General features: G+C 47.7%; 1 protein-coding gene across 1 annotated transcript in view; it reads right to left on the reverse strand.

Annotated features, from left to right (window-relative positions):
• Positions 1-22,297, reverse strand: part of DHX38 (DEAH-box helicase 38) — a 1,077,951-nt gene that overhangs the window by 348,569 nt on the left and 707,085 nt on the right. Inside the window, exon 16 of the mRNA XM_078670369.1 lies at positions 3,688-3,798. Coding sequence (XP_078526495.1) covers positions 3,688-3,798 — 111 coding nt within the window. The remainder of the gene's footprint in view (positions 1-3,687; positions 3,799-22,297) is intronic.

Genomic DNA, 22,297 nt, shown 5'->3' on the forward strand with positions numbered 1-22,297 from the left:
GTCACCACTAAGGCAGGGTGCACTATGTCTCATATAAGGTCCTAGCTGCATGAACAGACAGGTCCCTATAATATCTAAGTCCATTCTTAGATATTATGGGTGCTCAGCAAAGTAATCCTGAGTATGTGGTCTGGATACTGGTCATTACAAATTTCTTAGCACAATAATGGCTTTACGGAATCCTGAGATGTTTGGTAGCAAACATCTCAGAATAATAAGCCTGCACTGATCCCAATGTCAAATGTATTATTCTTTGCACTCGGAGGTCCCTTCTAGAGGGGACGCCTAACCCAAAACTGCCTCTGACTGGTGAGCCCCTCCCCCACCCCGGCCTGCCACCACGAGATGAGTTTCTGGATCCTTGGGGTGAGAGCCTTCGAACCCTGAGACCAGGAACAAAGCCTTTCTTTGGCAGATGTATTCACACCTCCCCAGGTTAGGATGAGCCATTTATGGCCGGGGAGCTTTAAAGACATTGCCGCCTTTACAAAGTGACCCGAGCCTCTCCTGCTGTCAAGAGCAGGCCCCCTTCTTGACTCACCCACTGTTTGGCTGGAAGACAGGCAGGAAAAAGTAGAACTGACCAAAAGGTGTGCCCACCTCTGCCAACCCCACCCCTTAGGTGGGGGAGGCGAGATGAAGCCCACCCTTCAATGCCTGCCATCTTGCAGATGGCAGACACCCTCCAATCAGGGACAAGGATAGTGCCCACCCCCCCACATGGGTTGAGCACCCTAAGGCTGTAAAAAAAGGGGGTGGGGTCGCACACTACTCACACACCGGCAGTGTCGCCCCTAAGGACTCTGGTTAATGTAGTTATGTGTTCCGCGATGCATCATCTTTCGATCTTCTGCTGTCTTCGCCATCCCTGGAGACGTGTTTCGGGGTATCACCCCTCATCAGCAGGGATAGGCCATGTTCTGGGGTTGCCGATGGGGCGATCCCGCTGGTGTATAAGCAGTGTGCGACTCCATTTTCCTAACCCTAAGGCTGTAGTTACTCTAAGGACAGTAGCCTATTGGCTACTACCTCGAGACCCCTAAAACACCACCTAAATGCAGTCCCAGAAAACCAGATATGACGTGACAAAAAGAAGGACCGAAGAGCTGTGCTGCAGAAGAGGAGGACGACAGCCACTGCTTTAACCCCAGCCCTACCAGCCTGTCTCCTGCTCCGAAACACCTGCAAGCTGAAACCGGCGTGTCTTGCAGCCAGCAGCCTCCAAGTACCTCTGCAACTTGCCCTGCCTTCCCAAAGAACTCTGGTTTCCCGTGGCCACTGGATTTGTCCAACACCAATCCAAGCCAGGACTCCAGATCCAGCAGGATCTGCGAATCCACACCACTTTGCACCCAACGCCACAGCCGGAGTTCAAGGGGCCCTACACCCTAGCGAGGTTCCCCCGGCGATCTTGGCCTCTGTTCCAGTGTTGTACAACCTCCACCGACCTTCTCCTCGACACCTGCAGCCACATCCCGAAGGGTCCCAACTGCTGTTACAGTCTGACTTCTTTTCCTTACCTCTTTGCCTCGTGTGTGGGGCTCCTCCTTGAATTAAGGGGAGTTGCATGCCGTCTTTTTTCTATTACTGCTCTTCCTGGGGGTTTCTTTCAGCCTCCTTTTTGCACGCAGTCGCAGTACGTCCTATGGGTGGCAACAAAAAGTATTTCTAAGCCGCCTTGCTTCTCCTCTGTGCTTGGGTTCACTTCCGGTTCCTGCCCTGGAAGGATTCTGGCCGTAAACGTTTCGCTGACGCCTTGTTGTTTACGGTGCTTGTCCTGTTCTGGATTATTTGCAAACTGGATTATCGTACCGGCTTTTCAGATTGCCTTTTGTTCTTGCTGGATTGAAGATGTGCTGATCACCTATTTAGGACTTGGACTTGCAGCACACTATCGGGGTTTTTGAGTTGCCCGATAATCTTGCTGTCCTTTTCTGGTTTTGTCCCATTACCTTTTGGAACATTCCTGATTTTCAGGTGCGGGTTTTTTGCATTTCTTGCTTTTTCCAGCGTTTTCAGTAATCCCCTTGGCTTTGTATGGAGTGTTGTGTTTTCCCTGAAAACAGACTGGGTATGTTTTCTTTCTCCGCTCTGGACATAATATTGGTGAGCGTACCCATTGGATATTTGTGGAGTCAAGCACAGAAAAGAGAGGGAGTGAGACAGAGATATTCTTCTTGTATTGATGGTGCTTGGTCGTTAACCCATCCTGTTCTTTGTGGGTACTTATTCACTGTTCTTTTGCTCTTCCAACACAGAAGCCTTTTGGGGTTTGCCTGGAGACCCTGAGAAGTCTTGTGGAGATCATTTCATTGGTTACCCACTCCTGCCCTTGTATTCCTTTAATTTTCCTACCTTCCCCCAGTGCGTTGTCTACTCATGCTTTTTATCTACGTGGGGCACGGAGGGTCAAGGCATTGGGAGGGGGAACTAGACTGTCTTCGTTCGTGCAGTAACTGAGATTGAGGGGAGTTGGGGCTGGAACAACTGCGACCGGAACCAGTGAGTTGAACCCAACACGAAAGTACACTCCTGTACCCGCAGCCCCCCCCTCCCAAAAGTCCTAAGGTGCCTGACCAATGGTGTCTTGGTGTCCAGCAACTCTTCATCCTCCAGTCATTGGTTCCTTTCGTCCAGTCTTCTGGCTCCAGCCTGCAGTCCTTTTCCTCGACATCCTCCATAGGAAAGCATTGGACTCCGGACGCCACCAGAGCACCTTGCATGCGGCCGCCCCTCCGCCTCTGGTAGTGTGGACTTGGTGCCAACCTGGGACCCCCTTTTTCAATTACCTTAACCCCAGGAGTTTAACACCCAAGACCAAGTGGCCTGCCCGTGAGCAGCCACCAACAGAGGTGCCCCCTAGCCCAATTGGCCAACATTGGCACTCTGCACCTGGCTGCCCTAGTGCCGCTGGTGGTGTCCCTTTAGTGCCAACCCGAACCATGGCTCTATACCCCCTCCCCACTTCCCACCAAAACTCCGTATCCAAAACCATTTACTTACCTGTAAACCCAATACTTCGTTTTTCCCCATAGGATTGTTCGGTGGGTTTTCTCTGAAAAAACCTCTAAGTGTTGAACTGTTTTATACTGCAACAAAAGTAACTTAGTGCCTTTAAAAGAGATAACCTGCTTACTGATGCCCTATCTTGCTTAAACTCTGTTAGTGGTTTGTTCCATGGCTAACAATAAAGGTAACTACAAAATAATCTGAAAGTACTTTCAAGTATTTTTGAACCAATTACAAATCATTTTCGCAACTGCAAAAGTAACTGGACTGTTCCTACAACACCAGTGCTCACTGTATTTTGAAAAGTAGCATGGTATAAAAAAATAACTTACCTGCTACTAAGTAAATCTTGGTTCTAGAAATAAAACAAAAACTTTGTATACAAACAATTGGTCTGGATTCAGTCTTTGAGCATGTGACATCATTTCTTGCCTGAGTGTGTACAACAAATGCTGAACACTACCCTCTGATAAGCCCCTGACTGCTCAACCACACTACCACACAAGAGAGAAAGGTATTATCTACTTAAGCCTCTTTTATACCTTTAGGAGTCCACTGGGCTCTGTGCACACTATACTTTACTTTGGTATAGTATATACAGAGCCAGCTTCCTACAAGGAGATTATAAAATGTGGCTAGTTTATGGCTAGGTTACGTGAAAAATGATTTACATCTCACCTCAATATCTTCTTGTCCGGGCATGAAAATGAGGAGATCACCAGGTGCACCAGACAGGTGAATTTGTAAGGCTTGCTTGACTGCTGCTTCTACATAATCCTCCTGAGGGGTCTAAAGAACAACAGTGGAACAAAGAAAAATGCATGTATTTAAAACTAAATATTATGGCGAGATTTAATGGGTACGATACAAAGACGGAGGGATCAGTGCAAAATTCCAAGCAGTGCGGTCGCAAAACAATGATACATTGGGTAAGGACTCGCTATTAGGAAGTGACGCCCTTGGCACTCCCTTTCCTAATAGCAAGTCTCTAACCCTATTTTGAGAGTCGCTAATAGGTTAGTGACTCGCAAAACAGGGTTAGTACATTGGGCGGACCTATTTTGCGGTCGCACAGGGGCCGAAATCCCTTTTGTGACCGCAAATCATGGTCATACATCTGGCCCCATGTCCTGTCAACTAGGTATATTACTGCTCTTTTGACATCTAGTATGTTACAACTCTTCCACCACGGAGTCTGGTTTTGGAAAGAATACTTGCAGCTGAATGGTCTGCTTTACTTCAAAAGATTAAACTACTTTAGGGAGAAATGTGGTGTTTGTTCTTAGTACCAATTTATCTGGACGGATTTAGAACACAGGTACTTCTAGAGTGGGTGCTTGAAGTTCACTTATCCATCTGAGAGATGTTATAGCCACTAAGAATGACTCCTTCCATATGAGTAACTGTATATCGCATGAATGTAGTGGTACAAAAGGGCGACCTATAAACCTGGGGAGAACAATATTGAGATTCCAGACTGGTGGGATGGAGGGAGAAATTACTATTTAATCCCTCCATAAAGGCTTTAATATCTGGAATCTTAAACAAAGACATGTGTTGCCTGTTTTGCATGAATGAAGCAAGTGCTGCTAAGTGTAACCTAATAGAGGTGTATGCAAGACCTGCTTGTTGTAAATGGAGTAAGCAGGAAATAATGTCTTGTACCATAGGGGATCGTTGTTTGATTTGCTGAACAATAATGCACAAATCTCGTTCATTTAGCTGCGTAACATACCCTGTGGTAGGTCTAAGAACTTGTTTTAGACTGTTCATACATTTTTGTGAAAGATTGCGGGACCCAAATTCTAAGATTTCAGGAGCCTGATTGCTAGATTTAGTTGCTTGGAGTTGGGATCTGCAACCCTTCCCTGTTCCAGAGTTAGAAGACGCAGCAAGATGGGCAGCTTCTCATGTGGCAGAACTGAAAGCTGAGGCAGTGTTGTGAACTATGCTGGTCGAGCCCATTTTGGGGCTATTAGAATTAGTGTAAGGGATGTTTGTGTGAGCTTCTGAACCACGTAAGGAATAAGGAGGAAATATGTAAGCAAATATACCTGACCAGCTGATTCATTGGCGATATCCTTTGAATTGTGGGTGAGGAAATCTGGTGGCAAAGCTTTGGCATTTTGCTTTCTGGTGTGTGGCGGAGAGGCCTATCTTCAGAGCTCCCCTCCGTTGGAAGTATGAGTGGAGCAGTGTTTTATTGATTTCCCAGTCGTGTACCTGCTGCTGCAGCCTGCTGAGCACATCTGCAAAGTCGTTGACCATCCCTGGTAGGTATTCCTCTAGGAGGTGGATGTTGTGATGTATGGCCCAGAGCCATTTGCACTCTGCTATACGAGAGAGCTGTTTGGAGTGTGTGCCTCGTCATTTCTGAATGTAATACATGGCGGTCATATTGCTAGTGTGGACTAGAACCACCTTATGGTGAAGGAGCTGTTGAAAAGCTTTGAGAGTTAATTGAATCCCAAGAATCTCTAGATGATTGAGGTTGAGACATTTCTGCATTGGGGATCACTGACCGCGCACTGTGAGATCTTGCATATGTGTGTCCCCAACCGTGTAAAGATGCATCTGTTGTAATGGTCACGTGCGGAAGGGGGCCAACCCTGTAACAGACAGTTGCTGTTCCACCACTGCAGAGAGCGATGGGTCGCTGGTCATACCACCACTAGATCAACACTAGATCTTGTTCATGCCTCTCTGCCTGAGACCATTGTGACTGAAGGTGTTGTTGTAGGGTGCGCATATGCAGTCGTGCATGTGGTAATATGGAGATACATGAGGACATCATACCTAAAAGGCTCCACACTGTTTTGACTGTTACATTACAATGTGGTTAAAAAAGAGGCAATGCAAGCTGAAACCTTTGACCTCTTGCAGGACCGGGATAAGCTATGGCTGTGATAGAGTCTAATGTTGTGCCAAGGAACGGCTGCACTTGAAAATATTGGAGGTGGGATTTTGTAGAGTTGAGTGTTAAGCCTAGCTTGTGTAGAAGGTGGATTACCTTCTTAAAGTCTTGCAAATATTGTTGACTGCTTGCACTCTTGATCAGCCAATCGTATAAGTATAGGAAGACGGGGGCGTGGCTACGGGCCAAGTATGGAGGACGTGAACTGACTCAGCTCCGTCTCATACCCTAACTATATGCTAAATATCCTGTGACCCCTGTTCCCCTTGGGCTCCCGCTGTCGCCCCATTGCTTAAGTCGGAGTGTGGAATCAGCGACAACAACCGTGGGTGCGATTCCGAATCCGGAAACGGGAGAGGCGCTGCCGAGAACTGTGCGGCCTCGCTGGACAACGGAAGCCGCGGTCTGGAGTGGAGGGCGCAGCCGATCCTGGTGCGGGGCACGGGCAGCGACATCGACCCGGTGCCTAAGGGTGTATACACCGCGACCCGCTGTGAGCGTGTCAGACGGCAGACGACCCCACGGAGCACCTATACGGAATTGCGCCGTGCCGAGGGCTCAGAGTGAGCCATCGCGGTGAGACACAGAAACAAGTTGCCGACCCGACAATAGCAATCCCGCGACACCAGCCCCGGCGGCGTCCCAGATGCAGTGAGTGACACGGGGAGAGGGCGCTGGGGGATGCGTTGGTGTAGAGGAAGGCCCGGAGATCTGAACGGATTCCTCACCACTGGGACGGACGGGGAGAGTGCCTCGGATCCCGGCTCACAAGCCGTCGGGCGCCATTTGGTAGTGCGCCGAGGAAGACAGATATACGCCTGTGCACCGCAGAATGCTCTCAACTGCCCGGGAACGTCTGTCTATCGAAGCTCTGCTGAGACGCTGTGTCCCCAAGGGCTAAAATAAGGGGACTGCACTGCTGCCTTAATTTGCATGACTGAGGGATCGATGTTGCTGTCCGTTCTGCCTGCATGCAGCACACTGACCGGTGCTTCCTCAGAGGGGCAGCGGGGAGTTGCGACCCACCATAAAACTGTGTCACTAAACACAGCGATCTTGTGGGTGTTTCGGCGGGACGTAGGTTTGGTGGATGGGCGCCGGCTGCTTTGAACACAAGCGGCCTGCTGGAATACAGTGCCCACCTCCTTCTTCTGGGGACTTATAGGACTTCTTTGTCCCCTGTCACATTGTTATTATTACAGAACATGCATAAGATGTTCAAACATATGAATTCTTGAAGAGTTCTCACTGCCTACTGACCTAGTCCCGACCCAATAAATAGATACATAGTACAACCCGGTTTGTTCCATACTGAATGAGAAAAGGAAACATCAGAAATTTCATACATCAATAGATGCACATTGGATGATTGAATCTGTGAATACGTGGTCCAGACTCTTCAATCTCGACATATTCTCACTCCTTATGAGACAGCTCACATTTACAAAAGCCCTGAAGAAGTCCCAGCTTGGGACGAAACGCGTCGGCTGTACATTGTTTTTTTGAATACATTGAAAATAAAGATCATTGGAAGATTAACAACATTCTGTCAATGCAAAACGTTCTTTTTCATGCTTATTAATAGCATTGGAATTTGCTCATTGTTTTTTGTGGTGCACCTTTGCAGTTGTTTAACTTGTATACAATTCCATAAGGAATCAGCACAGTAACGATGGGTGCTAGTCAGTGTGCACACACTTCCCTCTAGTTATCTTGGGGTGAATTATTATTTGGGGCGAAAAATAGTCAGGTGCTGACATTAGGAAGGGTCCGTCGTTGTACCTTTGGTATTCACTGTGTCACGGCAGCAATAGCACTGCTGACCCATACAACCACTCTGAACACTGCAGGGGTAGCGGCAGGTAGCCCTTGTGCTAGGCTGCAGTCAGCAACACAGGACGGGCGCCCTCCTCCCCTCTCCCGCTGACATAACAGAGGGGGAACAGGACCGGGGCACGAGGTATGTGCAGTACGAGCACGGTCTGATTGGAGCGGGTGGGCGTGCCCCCGCGGCCTCTGCTTCACTTGGCTTGTCTGCTGCGGTGCACTTTAGCCACCGGCTATCCCCGCATCTGGGAGCAGTGCTCGAATAGCGCCGACAACGACAACGTGTGAACCAATCGCATACCTGGACTCCTGAACGTGGCGCCAACCCACTGTGACAGCATGGGAAGAAACAGGCTCAAACAACAGGACCATGGGGCGAACGCCGACCAACAATCTACTGGCTCTGAGGACCCACTGGCTTCTTCCAACAACGAAATCATTCCTCCAACGGGTAAAGACACGCAAGATGCTAAGTTGGACCTCATTTTGGCGGAAATAAGGGCGTCTAGGGAAGCATTGGAATCACGGATGGATGCAATGTCCACATTCCTCCAACGGGTAAAGACACGCAAGATGCTAAGTTGGACCTCATTTTGGCGGAAATAAGGGCGTCTAGGGAAGCATTGGAATCACGGATGGATGCAATGTCCACGGGGCTGTCACTCCTGAAGGCTGACCACAACAAATTGGCGGGGAAAGTCACAGAACACAAACTTGCTCTAGACGATCTGATCCCGCAACAAACACAACACTCCACGAGATTGGAGAATATGGAACGGCAGATTGAGACACTGAGAGATAGAGTGGACGAGGCAGAAGGGCGCTCGCGCCGAAATAATGTTCGCATACTAGGCGTCCCGGAACGCAGCGAAGGGAGAAACCCAACGCAGTTTGTGGAGGATTGGCTGAAATCTGTGGTGGGACCTACTGACCTTACTCCCCTATACAGTGTGGAACGGGCTCACAGAATGCCTCCAAAACCGCCGAAACCGGGGGCACCGCCACGGCCTCTAATTGCACGCCTCCTACACTATAAAGACAGAGACTCAGAGCTGCGGGCGGCCAGGGAGAAAGCCCCTTTGAAGTTCGAGAACAAGACGATATCTATATACCCGGACTTCACCCCGGCAGTCCAAAAGGCAAGATCGACTTTCCTGGGAGTGAAACGCAAACTACGAGACCATAACCTGAAGTATGCCCTCCTCTTTCCAGCCCGCCTAAAAATTATGCATGGAAACAAAACATACTTTTTAGAATCCCCTGAGGAGGCTTCGGAGTGGATGGAAGTAGCACGGACGCCACTGCACACGCAAGATCTCATGGAGGAAGAACAAGAGGGCGGGCCATCTCGCCAAGGAGCAACGCAATCCACCACTCGGGACATTTTCACGGAGAAAACTAGTGCGAAAGGGCGGAGGACACCAGCCAGGTGAAGGTCGAACTCAGCTGGGACTTTGCTCACGACAGATGCATTGGCAGCACATGATGCTAGGACTAGAGCGGACAGGGGCACCACCTCTGACTCACACACGGAACTGTCAGGATCGGTCAATAGTTTTCAAATTATGTTGATGTCTGTCGACGGCGGTGGGTAAGCGGGGAACTGGGTACATACTAGATATAGGGTGAATCGCTGTATTTGCCGGCGGACACCTAGTGAGTGCGTGTGTCCGACCACACCCCCCAGGGCGCAGGCATGCTTTTGTTTATTTGTTGCCCACGTTGGGCTTTGATGTTTGGTCCCCGGCTCTTTTCAGATGGGGACCTCAAGGTTAGAGAGTTTAATGCAACTGAGGCACGCATTATTCATGTGCACATACACTACACGCGGGTTGTACTGGGTTTGACATATGTAATGGACACACACTGTCATGGAGACTCCTAGCACATATAAGATATGCACCTGGAATGTGAGGGGTATGGGATCTGTACACAAGCGGCATAGAATTCTAGCACAGCTAAACCGCAGACGGGTGACCATAGCTTACCTCCAGGAGACCCACCTCAATGGTGCAGAGAGCGCTAAACTACATAAAAAATGGAGGGGCCAATTATTCGCCACTACTTATTCTGCGTTCGAGAGGTGCAGCGGTTTGGATAAAAAAATCAGTTCCCTTCAAGGTGTTAGAGCAAAGAGTGGACACAGAGGGTAGATATGTGTTTGTGCGTGGGACACTAGACGGTTCACCTATAGTGATCGGCAGTGTATATGCACCAAACACGGACCAGTTGTCGTTCCTAGCCACAATTAGCAGAGTGCTAGCTACGTGGACGGAGTATGACTGGGTGATTGGAGGAGACTATAATGCCGTCCTAAATATTTCCCTCGACAGGTCGCATCCTCCACTACATGCCACAGAAAGTAGGAGGCAGGCCGAAGCACTCACACAATGGGCGGATGGTTGGGAATTGGCAGATGTTTGGAGGAGCAAAAATGTATTACACAAGGAATATACCTTCTATTCCCCACCTCACAAGTTACACACTAGGATAGATCGCATCTTCTGCTCTAGGGCATTATTGGGGTCTGTGGTGACCGCTGCCCATATGGGGACGACGTTCTCAGACCACAACCCGGTAGAAATCACACTGCACTGGGGTAGGATCCCGACTCCGATTCCAACATGGCGGCTACCGCCGGAACTCCTGGAGGATGCGTTTTTTAGTTCCACACTATCAGATGCTATCACACATTATTTCACTACGAATGCCGGTACAGCTAGTTCGAGACAGATTAAATGAGACGCCTTTAAAGTGTCCATACGAGGCGTAGCGATGAGTACGAAAGTGGGCATGAGACACACAACCATGGAAAGACTTAAAGAGGAAGAGGAGAGGCTGGCAATGCTAGAGAGTGAGGCAGCGGGTACGAACGATCAACTCACCCAATTGCAGGAGACACATATTCACCACGCTGAATTACTCGAAGAATTAAGGGTGCTAGACCACAGAGAGTATACATGCAGACAACATGCACAGGCTGACAGATCGGGTCCCTTGCTGGCATGATTGACACGAGATACACTCATGTATAACCCCATATTGGAAGTGAATGACCAACAAGGAACGCTGATTTCGACACAACTTGATATAAACACTACCTTTCGAGACTACTATGAGGCAATATATGGGTGGCATCCGAACTTGTCGAGCGAGCACTAGGAGTCCTTCATAACTGACCTTACTATGCCACAACTAACGGCGGATCAGAGTAGGGACTTGGCGAAGCCCATTACGGTTGCGGAAATACGGCAAGCGATCAGGGCTCTACCGAGGGGTAAAACACCTTGAACTGACAGCTTCCCAGCTGAGTTCTACGGGACTTATATAGACTTACTTGCGCCACAACTACAAGTATTATACCAGGAGTCACTGAAATCCAATGGGCTTCCGCCTACGACTCTTCAGGCGTTGATAGTTTCACTTTTAAAACCTGGCAAAGACGGGCTCCAATTAGCAAACTACAGACCGCTCTCACTACTGAATACGGATTACAAGATCCTTAGTAAGATCTTGGCTGCGCGGCTGGCTCCCTATATCCCACAATTAATACACTCGGACCAGTGCGGTTTTGTGCCCAGCCGGAGCACAGCGATGAACTTGCGACGACTCAGCCAGATATTGCAACACGAAGACGCGGCACACGGTACGGAGGGGTGCATATCCTTAGATCTGAAGCAGGCGTTTGATTCCATCAGGTGGGACTATATGTTCGCGGCATTCGGCAGATTCGGTATACCGCCCGAGTTCATAGCGTGGGTGTCTTTGTTGTATACCAATCCGACTGCCCGGATACGCACCAATAAGTGTATATCTGGGCCTCTGAGTATAGCGAAGGGTACTAGACAGGGTTGTCCGCTGTCGCCCCTGCTGTTTATATTAGCTTTGGAACCCCTATCACTTAAACTCCAGACTTTTGCCCAACACAGAGGGATACGGAGGGATACAATGACGCATGTGGTGTCGGCCTACGCGGATGACATAATACTATACCTAGGGGACATACGGGGCTGTCTTGACCCTATGCCAGAAATATTTGAGGACTTTAGGGTGATATCAGGCCTTACGATAAATGACACTAAATCATATGGTTATTGTTTTGACGCAACGGCGGAGAACGCTCCACTGCGGTTTCCCCCGTATTACTTACGATGGGCAACAACGACCTTCTAATACTTGGGGATACATATATACCGAGCGACGAAGGATATGCTGGACAGAAACCTGGGTAGGGCGATTAACGCCCTAAAGACACAAGTGCAGTTTTGGAACACACTGCCACTGTCGGTGGCCGGTAGAGTAGCCATCTCTAAAATGGTAGTACTGCCACGTCTCATATATTACTTTACGAACCTACCAATTTTGATTCCCACAAACACATTTCACACAATACACACTATACTAACAGAGCTGGTGTGGGGCTCGGGCAGACGCCGCATTAGTCTCGCCAAGCTGCAGCTGCCGACTGCCCAAGGAGGCATGGGAGTCCCAGATATGATGGCATATGGCTACGCTTGTCAGCTACAATGTCATTACATCGACCTGGGCGCCAACTGGTACAGAGCCACCTGCGAACCTGCTACTCACTATGCAGTATTTAATGGGGGCAGGAAGCCATCTGACAAGATGGATTACGAGTGGCATTAGAACTGGAAAGGCAATTTCACTTCAACCCACCCGGGAAAGATGGGAGGGGGATGTGGGCAGGGAATTTAGGGACAAAGAATGGGAAAGGATCCTGAACTTCCCGAAAAAGGTTTCGAGGAACCCAAAATTTAAATTCATTCAGATAATGGTATTACATAGGGCGTACCTCACTCCACACCGGATACGCACCATGTTCCCCGATGCTACAGACACGTGCCCCTGCTGTGGAGCTAACGACGTACAACTGATACACATGCTGTGGGACTGCCCAAAGTTAGGGTACTACTGGACAACAGTACATGAAAAACTGACCAAGATAGCACCAGCAAGGCCATACACATCTATGGCATACAGCATACTGGGGTTGGGTCCTTTCGAAAAGAAAAGGAGTGTAGCGATCCGCTTCGCTGCCTTGGCCCTCTTATTGGCAAAGAGGACGATAACAATGAGGTGTAAGTCGGCTAGACCACCGGACCCAGACATCTGGTGTGGTGAGGTACTGCGATGGGGGAGGGCAGAGGGTGTGGAGTTGAGGAGGGAGGAGCAAAGAGGTTTACGGCGAACTCCTATCTCATTGGAGTGGAATGCAATGCTTATAAGCTTTGAATAAGGTGATGATGATGACATGACTCACTCAGTAGTAACAGACAACGGGAATGGGATGCACTGTTGAGTGGAATGGATCAGGTGCAAGACGAACGAGAACAAAGTATATTTGAGGCATTTGATGCGGGGAGAGATTACGGACGTTACAGGGGCTTTAATAGCAAATATTAAGCCGTGGGTTGCGGACACAGTACAACTTGCTTATGATTGTAAATGTAGCAGTGCCAGAAGTTGGGGAGGGGTTGGAGGGAGGGGGGAGTTGATACATACAGAAGGGAAAATAATGATGAAAATATTAATGTACCTGCCAGATGTATGCTAGAATGGACCCCCTAGCCACATGATTTGTGATTGCTATAATGCTTTTGAACTGTATCTGTCCATGACCATAAGCTGTAATAAAAATATTTTCAAAAAATAAAGTATAGGAAGACGTGTCCTCCCCCATGTGATGAGATGCTACTACGGCAAGACATTTTTTGAATACTTTTGGTACAGCACCCACTCCAAATAGAAACACTTTGAATTGATAATGCTGGCCACTTACTTGAAAGATTAGGTAGCATTGATGTTCTGTAAGTATTGGTATGTGAAAGAAGGAATCTTTGAAGTTTATGGCTGACATGAAGTCTCCTTGCTGCAACAGTAGTATGACTTCTTGGGAGCTTTACCATGTTGAATTGCTCTGACAGGATGTCCTTGTTGAGTGGCCTGAGGTCTACTATAAGCCTTAAGGTGTCATCTTCCTTTGGAATGAGGAAATACAGGCCCAGTGTCCCTGGTGTTGCTTTGGGACCGGCTCTATGGTCCCCTTTTGAAGCAGAGCTTGAACTTCCTCTTGTAGGAGTGTTAGATGTTCCCTTGATATTGCTTGTGGAGGGAGGGATGCTGGGTGGGAGAGATGTAAATTCAAGAGAATATCCAGCCTTAACTATTGAGAGGACACACTGATCTGATAGTCCTGCGTTGTCCCCCTACTGGTGCGGGGGCAGCGGGTGCAGACAGAGTCACTGTTTAGTGGAATTGGTCTCCTTGGAAACGAAATCAACAACCTCGACCTCTCTATTGTGTTTTATAGTATGCTCCTCGGGTGTCCTTAAGTTGGTAGGAGCTGTGTGACTTTTGAGAAGTGGCTGTGTTTGTGAAGATTGCAGTTTAAGATGCCCCTCTGAATTGGCCCCTCCAAAAGGAACCCATGTGCATCCATGGCTTTAGCTGTGTTTTCCCAGCTTTCTGTCTACTTGTGGGCCAAATAGGTGTTCCACGTCAAATGGCAAGTTGAATAAATATTACTGGGCATCAGGCTTAAAACTTGATACTCTTAGCCAAATGTGGCGCCTTATGATAATGCTGGTGTTGACCTCTCTTGCGCAGGTGTCTGCTGCACCCAAGGCACATTGGATATGACCCTCCCCATCCCTACTAATTCTGAGCTTCTTTGTTTATATTGGTCATAAAGTTGTTGGAGCAATTCTTACATCTCATCCCACTGTGCCCTGATCTAGCTGAAGAGAAGGTCTACAGAATTTGAGACCCTAAGGTGGTTCGCTGCCTGCACTGCCACAGGTTTGCCCCAGTTCCGGCGTCTGTGGCTCACCCACACCACTCTTACCGGATGGGAGTCAAAAACCTTGCGTTACCCTGCCATTTGTGGGCCTTTATCTCGGACTCCTGACACCAATTGTTATTGTCTCTCCATTCTATTTAGATTGCATTGTGATGCTTTGGATTAGCGAGGGCATCTGCCATAACTTGGGACTCCCACCTTCCTTGTTGACTGCTTTCCTATGCAGGCATTTTCGTCTCAGGCATAATCCATTGTGTCCCGATGATGGCAACCATATTATAAGGAGGGGGTTAAATTTGTTCAACAATAGTAACATTGACTTCTACTATTGTTATGAATAGGACCATTGGTATTGTATGACATGTGATATGACTATTTTGCTTTCATTGTAGTCACATGAGGGTTCTCTGAGCCTATAAGTTTGTTACTTCCCTTTTGCAGTTGTGTTTGCCACTGCATTGGTACTTTATAACTTTTAATAACTACATTTGAAATTCCATTTGGACAATTGACATAGATTTAATTATATTGCTATGTAATATGGTTTATGGCATCTTACAGTAAGGGACCCTTGTTCCTTTAAAACATGCTTAACAGGAGCATCCTATTTTTTGTTTTCCTTGTCTGTAGAAGGAGCACCCCCAGTACCTTGTGAGTTGCCCCTTATTCTGGCTGTGTGCATGAGAGGAGATTCGGGTGGAACATGCCCTTTGATGTAAGTGAAGTTAGTTGGTGATGGCTTGCAACCCGTAGTGTTAAGGCCCTTGATTTTACAGGTTGCTTTAAAATCTCTGAGTTGGGTTCAAGCATGCCTTTTAGCATTAGTAAAAACTGGACAGTGCGATGAGTTTTGAATAGCATGTTAACGAGAAAATAGTCCTCATCCTCCAGAGTGTGCATGTTAACTTTATGATACCATGTAGCACTGTGCAGTACTTCATGGCATGTAGTGGTGTCACTAGGTGGGGATAGTCCTGAAGGGTATGGGTCAGGGTCTGTATTCTCTTTTGGATCCAAGTCATAGTCATCCGATGGATGATCTATATTGTCAGGGTAGCCATGCGAGTCAGGAAAGTATGGTGTCATAGGGGTCAAAGTAATCCCCTGTACTATGCTACCCTGAGACTTCCCACAAACGTTGGATCATTCCCCTTCTCCGTACAATGGGCCTGAGAACCTGCCGTCCCGCTTACCTCGCATTGCAGTCATTAGATTCTCAATATGCCGCTAAGTGCGTAGCCTGTTTTCTAAAATCATGTTTAAAATCTCGCTGCAAAGTTTGAGTTTCTGTTTACTTGTTTTCTTGTCCTCTTGCACAGTATTTTAATGATTTATTGTTAGTAACGGGTTTTTAATTGATTTAAAAGATTAACAATTTTTATTGTCTTAAAACATTGAGTTTAACATATACTGTAATATTTTACTTCTGTACTTTTTATGGTTTTTCTAAGTGACAACCGAATAAAAGTTTTAAAACGAAAACTATGCTACCCTACTAAAGATCTAGTTGATGACTTGTGGGTGGGTGTGAGGGGAGGGTTGTTGTGAAGTTGGAAGAGCTGGAGGTGTAGCTGGTACTGGCAGCGGAATAAGAATAGGAGGTGGATGAGAGAGCATAGGTAGCAATGGAGTAGGTGGAAGAGGAGATGGAGGAAGTTGTCGATATACGCGATGGGGCTGGTATCCCTATCCCTTTGCCTTTTAAATGGGGGATTTTGAGGTCGAGGCACCAAGATTTCCTCCTCAAAAGTCTTTTTCCTCTTTGGCAGTGTCTCTGTAGGTGGAGAGGTGGTTTGGTTACCACCCTTCCTAAATCTGGGTTTATAATCAGAATTTTCTGTATGGCGTCGCGCTTCTCCTCTAATTTCGCCAGGATAGGCTAAATTCTGCGCTCCTTAGGTTCCATGGCTGTGTCTGGGGTTTTCAGCACCAAGACTTTGGTGGCCCTAGATGTTTTTTTGGCGCAGAGAGTGGTTTAGACGCATAGAGTGTTTTCAGTCCCGAAGGTGGCTTGGGTTTCGGTGGGGCAGGTTTCAGCTATGAAGCTTTTTACGGTGTCGATGTTAGTCTCTTTGCCACTGGCTTAGACTTTGTAACGGTCGGTGCCTTTGTTTTTCCGGTGCCTTTCGAAGCTTATTTCGGCGGTGGGACAAGTGTCTGCTCCTTTGCCTTGTGCTGGTTACCTTCATGGCTCAAGATCAGTGAGGTTCCAGGAACCTGTGTATGTGTATTTGGATAGGTTTGGGAGGCTTTCGCCACAGTACTCACATTCCCAGTTGAGACTTCAGGATCTCAGTCACAATCGAACCCTTCGCCATTGGTGGCAAGACTGATGGGAAGGTCCATCGACAAACTTTGGGCTACTGCCTCCTCTTCAATGTCCTCCTCAGTATGGAGGGCTTGTGGCTGGTCCCCGAAGATATCAGGCGCATCTTCAGCTCGGTGTGCCTGCATTCTGCTATAGGCTCCAACGCCGCTCTTTTATCTGACAAAATGTTTTCTTCGAGCGGAAGGCCAAGCATGCGCCACAAGGCGTTCTCTCGTATTCTGGAGAGAAGCAGATATTGCAGACCGGATGGTGGTCTTGCTAGTAATATTTTGCGTGGCACTCAGGACAGAACCTAAAGCAAGTCTTTTCCGTCACTCAGCGTGAGTCTAGTAAAAGAAAATGCTGCTACAAATTGGAAGCTGGCGTCGAACCAGACTCAAGCCTGGGCAGGCATAAAGAAGACCACTGAAAACAGTAGTTGGCTGTTGGATGATGTTGGTCCGGTGATGAATCGGTGGCTGAAAAGGCCGCTGTTGCCCATGTCGAAGCTTCGATACCAGAGCTCCAAGACAGACGTCCGAACCAGATGGCAGAGAAAAATTATCTGACAAAGGAGCTAATGAACATGCGCAAAACAGATTATAAGAGGAGCCACTTTACCTCGTGAATCGAAAGACTTCTTCAAAGAAAAACAAGCATTAAACATCCGCGCCAACACTAGACGGCAAGAGTATGCTATGTACCTGCGGCCAACACATGCTACGAATATGTATTTTTCTAATCTTAACGAAACATGTTTTTCAGAAATTGTCATAAAGCACATATTTAATTTAAAGGAGACGTAACGCAGGGTATGTAATGTCTTCCCATTCACAGTGTGCCCAACGGATTTATGTTATACTATTTTCACCATAGAAAAAGCATGTGTATTGCACTCCCGCTCACATCTCATTACTTCTCAAACACACTGTCAGGACACTGTCTGGTTACTATTAATGGATTTAAAAAAGTAAGAGTGACATATTCCAATGTTTTAATAAACAAATTCATGGAAATATTTGGGGTCATTTAAGTCATCCTTACTGAACATTATGACATTATAGGAGTAGTCAACCCCGCCAACAGCATAGTACCTTGTGAAACGTTTAAAAATCTGAATCACACCAGATTAACATGTAGCCCTGCATTTAAAGGCACCTGGAACTTGGTGCTGTGTGGATATTCATATCTTCCCAAGTGTCTCTATGGGAAATATTTCACTTTAATTCAACCCTGACCTTTTAACAGGCATCACATTTTATTCTGGGGCCTGAAATTTTGCATTGCAATGATGTGCTCAAAAGCCTCAGCAGTAAAGTGCAGTTAAGTAAAAAGGCCAGGAGTAGCCAAATGTATCACATATAACACTCGGACACCTTCCAGCTATGGATTTAGTTAATATGTGGAAAGGTGTGGGTCATGTTTTCACCACTATCGCATGTGCATAGTGACAGCACACTTTTCACAGTTACCTATCACTATAATTGCACTGAATCGTTAAAGCCTGTAGCCTGCTATTAATACTGACTTGTTAGAAAAGGGTGCTAGTGTATCAAATAGTTTAATCCATTCTCTGTCTGCAGGCAAATACGATAGTACATATTGGGCAAGATTCGTATGAACCAGCCACTTCACCAACCAGTTAAAGAAAGAAACTGTGCATAAAAATCAAATATGATTTTAACATTTCCTGATTCTTTACAGTATAAACAATAACTAGATATAATCTAAAACATGCTCCTAAACCCTGCACCTTTAATCCAAGCCCACACAACTGGAGGAAACAGAAGTAATATAATACACAGATTTAGTGACATCCCTAAACAACGTAACACAAGCCGAACGATTTTAGGCCAGTGTTTTGTGCTGCTATTTTGTACATCAAAGCTACATTGTGTTGGTCCCTTCAGAAAGGAATAACAATGAATCACTTTCTCTCACTGTAAGACTTGGCAGCTTTTGGCGTGTTTCCCCTGAGTTTTTGCTTTCTGACCTCCCAGTGTTGACATGTTTTTGCTGGCGTAACGTTTCTGCTCACTTTTTGCACTGCTGATCAGTGGTGAAGTGCAGGCGCTCTCTGTGTCAATTGCGTTATGAATTGAATATGCTACTTACCAGTATGCATCTGTTCTTGGCATGTAGGGCTGCTAACATTCATATCTAGTGCATAGATCGCCGCCTAGTGTTGGGTCCGGATGATTGCACATTGTTGTCCTGGAAGAGTCTTCGAAGTATCACGAGATAGGTGGCTCCTCCCCTGGACTGCAGTGCGCATGGGCATCGGCTCCATCCCCAGATTGTTTTTAGCCATTGTGGCAGAGATGGAGTGAAATAGTGTAAAGGATGTCCATGCTAATGATGAATGCAAGATAGTGTCTGCAGCCGCTACGGGCACCGGGGAGGAGGGAGGGCGATATGAATGTTAGCAGCCCTACATGCCAAGAACAGATGCATACTGGTAAGTAGCATATTCAGTTCGAGGCATGTGGGCTGCTAAATTCATATCTAGTGCATAGAATACATAGCAGTCCCCCCATTAAGGGCGGTTGCCCGTGCCAGCTGCAGAAGCTTGAAAAAGTGTCTTGAGAACAGCCTGCCCTACAGCTGCTTGCTGCTTGGAATGCACGTCCACACAGTAATGTTTGGTAAACGTGTGCGGTGTGACCCATGTGGCTGCTCTGCAAATGTCCTCTAAAGGAATGTTCCCCAGGAAAGCCATGGACGCCCCCAACTTGCGTGTGGAGTGCGCCCTTGGGGGTATTGTTAAAGTGCGCTTAGCTTTTTGATAACAGATTTGGATGCACTTAACAATCCATCTGGCTATTCCCGCTTTGGAAATGGGGTTGCCTTTGTGCTGTGCTGAGAAGGCAACAAAAAGTTGTTGTGTTTTCCTGAAGTGTTGTGTTCTGTCAATGTAGTACATGAACGCCCTCCTAACGTCCAGTGTATGGAGCATTCGCTCAGCTACCGTTTGCGGGTTTTGGAAGAATGCGGGTAGGTCAATAGTTTGATTGATATGAAACTGTGACACCACCTTAGGAAGGAATTTGGGGTTAGTGCATAGCACCACCCTGTTTGAATGTATTTGGATGAAAGGCTCTTGGATTGTGAGCGCCTGCAGCTCACTAACGCGCCTAAGCGATGTAATAGCAATGAGGAAAGCCACTTTCCATGTTAGAAATTGAATTTCGCAGGAGTGCAGTGGCTCGAAGGGTGGACCCATCAGCCTCGTGAGGACCACATTGAGGTTCCACACCGGAGCTGGTGGTGTTCTCGGAGGAATGACACGCTTCAGTTCTTCCAGGAAGGCTTTAATGGCAGGCACCCTGAAAACTGAGAGGTGCTGCCTATTTTGAAGATAAGCCGCTATGGCGGATAAATGTATCCGAATGGAAGCGTAAGCTAGATTGCATTTGTAAAGATGTAACAAATAGCAGATGATGTTAGGAATGGATGCATCTAGCGGGTTGATATTGTTGTCAGTACAGTAGATGACAAACCGCTTCCATTTTGCCGCATAGCAAGCCCTGGTTGTGGGCTTTGTTGCCTCCCGAATGATGTCCATGCATTCTGGAGGCAGGTTGAGGTAGCCAAATTCTAAGACCTCAGGAGCCAGATCGCCAGATTGAGCTGTTGCGGATCTGGATGCTGAATGTCGCCATGGTTCTGCGTCAAGAGCCGGGATGTGAGATGTAGCCTTTGATGCGGTACCACGGAAAGTTCTAGAAACGTGGTGTACCATGGTTGGCGTGCCCATGTTGGAGCAACCAGGATGAGAGTCATCGAGTGTTGCTTTAGCTTTCTTGCCACCAGCGGAATGAGAGGCGCTGGGGGAAAAGCGTACGCAAATTTGCCTGACCAGTTCATCCATATCGCATTCCCTTGCGATTCCGGGTGAGGGAACCTGGCGGCAAAGCTTTGGCATTTTGCGTTTTCTTTTGTGGCAAATAGGTCTATCTCTGGATGACCCCACTGCTGGAAGTACGGGCGGAGTCCTGATGGATGTATCTCCCACTCGTGCATTTGATGGCTGTACCTGCTGAGCAGATCCGCCATTTGATTGTCCTTGCCCGGGAGGTGTTCTGCCATGAGGAAGATGTTTCTCTGAATGGCCCACTTCCACATGCTCTGAGCCAGATGAGACAGCTGTGGCGAGTGAGTACCTCCCTGCTTTTGGATGTAGTACATGGCTGTCATGTTGTCCGTCCGGATCAACACGACCTTGTTGCACAAATGTACTTTGAAGGACTTGAGCGCCATGAAGATTGCCATCAATTCTAGGCAGTTGATGTGCAATCGTTGTTGCTGGGTTGACCACAGTCCCTGCACCGTGTAGTGGAGCACATGCGCTCCCCACCCCTGGAGAGATGCGTCCGTTGTTAGGACAATCTGTGGCACAGGCTCTTAGAACGGTCGTCCCTTGCAAAGGTTGTGTGGATTCCACCAATGCAGAGAGTTGTATGCTCGACCGGTCACCAACACCAGGTCCGTCAGTTGTCCCTGAGCCTGTGTCCATTGATTCGCTAGGCATTCTTGGAGGGGGCGCATGTGCAACCTTGCGTGCGGGACTATGAAGATGCAGGAGGCCATCATGCCTATCAACTGCATGAACACTCTCGCTGGCAGGGAGTGTTGCGGTCTGAATCTTTGGATCAGTGACTGAATGCTGTTGATTCTGACTACGTTTGGCTGAGCCATAGCCGTCAGGGTGTTTATTGTCGCGCCCAGATACTGCCGCACATGGGCTGGTTGAAGGTGCGACTTTGGGTAATTCAGCGAGAACCCCAGACTGTGAAGGAGTTGAATAGTGCGGGACATGTGTGAGGCGCACTGTGTTTCCGACTTTGCTTGTACGAGCCAGTCGTCGAGGTACGGGTATACATGTATGTTCTGTCTCCTGAGGTGCGCCGCCACCGCCGCCAGACACTTTGTAAACACTCTGGGGGCAGTAGTCACTCCTGAAGGGTAGCACTTTGAACTGATAGTGCTTGTTGTGGATGGTAAACCTGAGGTATTTTCTGTGGGACGGGTGGAGTGGGATGTGGAAGTAAGCATCCTTGAGGTCTAAGGTTGCTAGGAAGTCCCCCTGGTTTAGAAGGGGAAGTATCTGTTGCAGTGTCAGCATGTGGAAATGTTCTGACAGTATATACATGTTGAGAGGGCGTAGATCCAGAATGGGTCTGAGGGATCCGTCCTTTTTTGGGATGAGGAAGTACAGGGAATAGACCCCTGTTCCTTCCTCCTCCACTGGCACGAGTTCGATTGCTCCTTTTTGCAGCATTACTAGCACTTCCTGCTGCAATAAGTGCAAGTGCTCTGGCGACATAGGACGGCGTCTTGGGGGAATGTTGGGAGGAGTGGATGTTAACTCCAAACAATACCCGTACTGGATTAGTTTTCTCACCCACCTGTCCGTGGT

Source organism: Lissotriton helveticus, chromosome 12 (assembly GCF_964261635.1).
Source record: "Lissotriton helveticus chromosome 12, aLisHel1.1, whole genome shotgun sequence".
Lineage (NCBI taxonomy): Eukaryota > Metazoa > Chordata > Amphibia > Caudata > Salamandridae > Lissotriton > Lissotriton helveticus.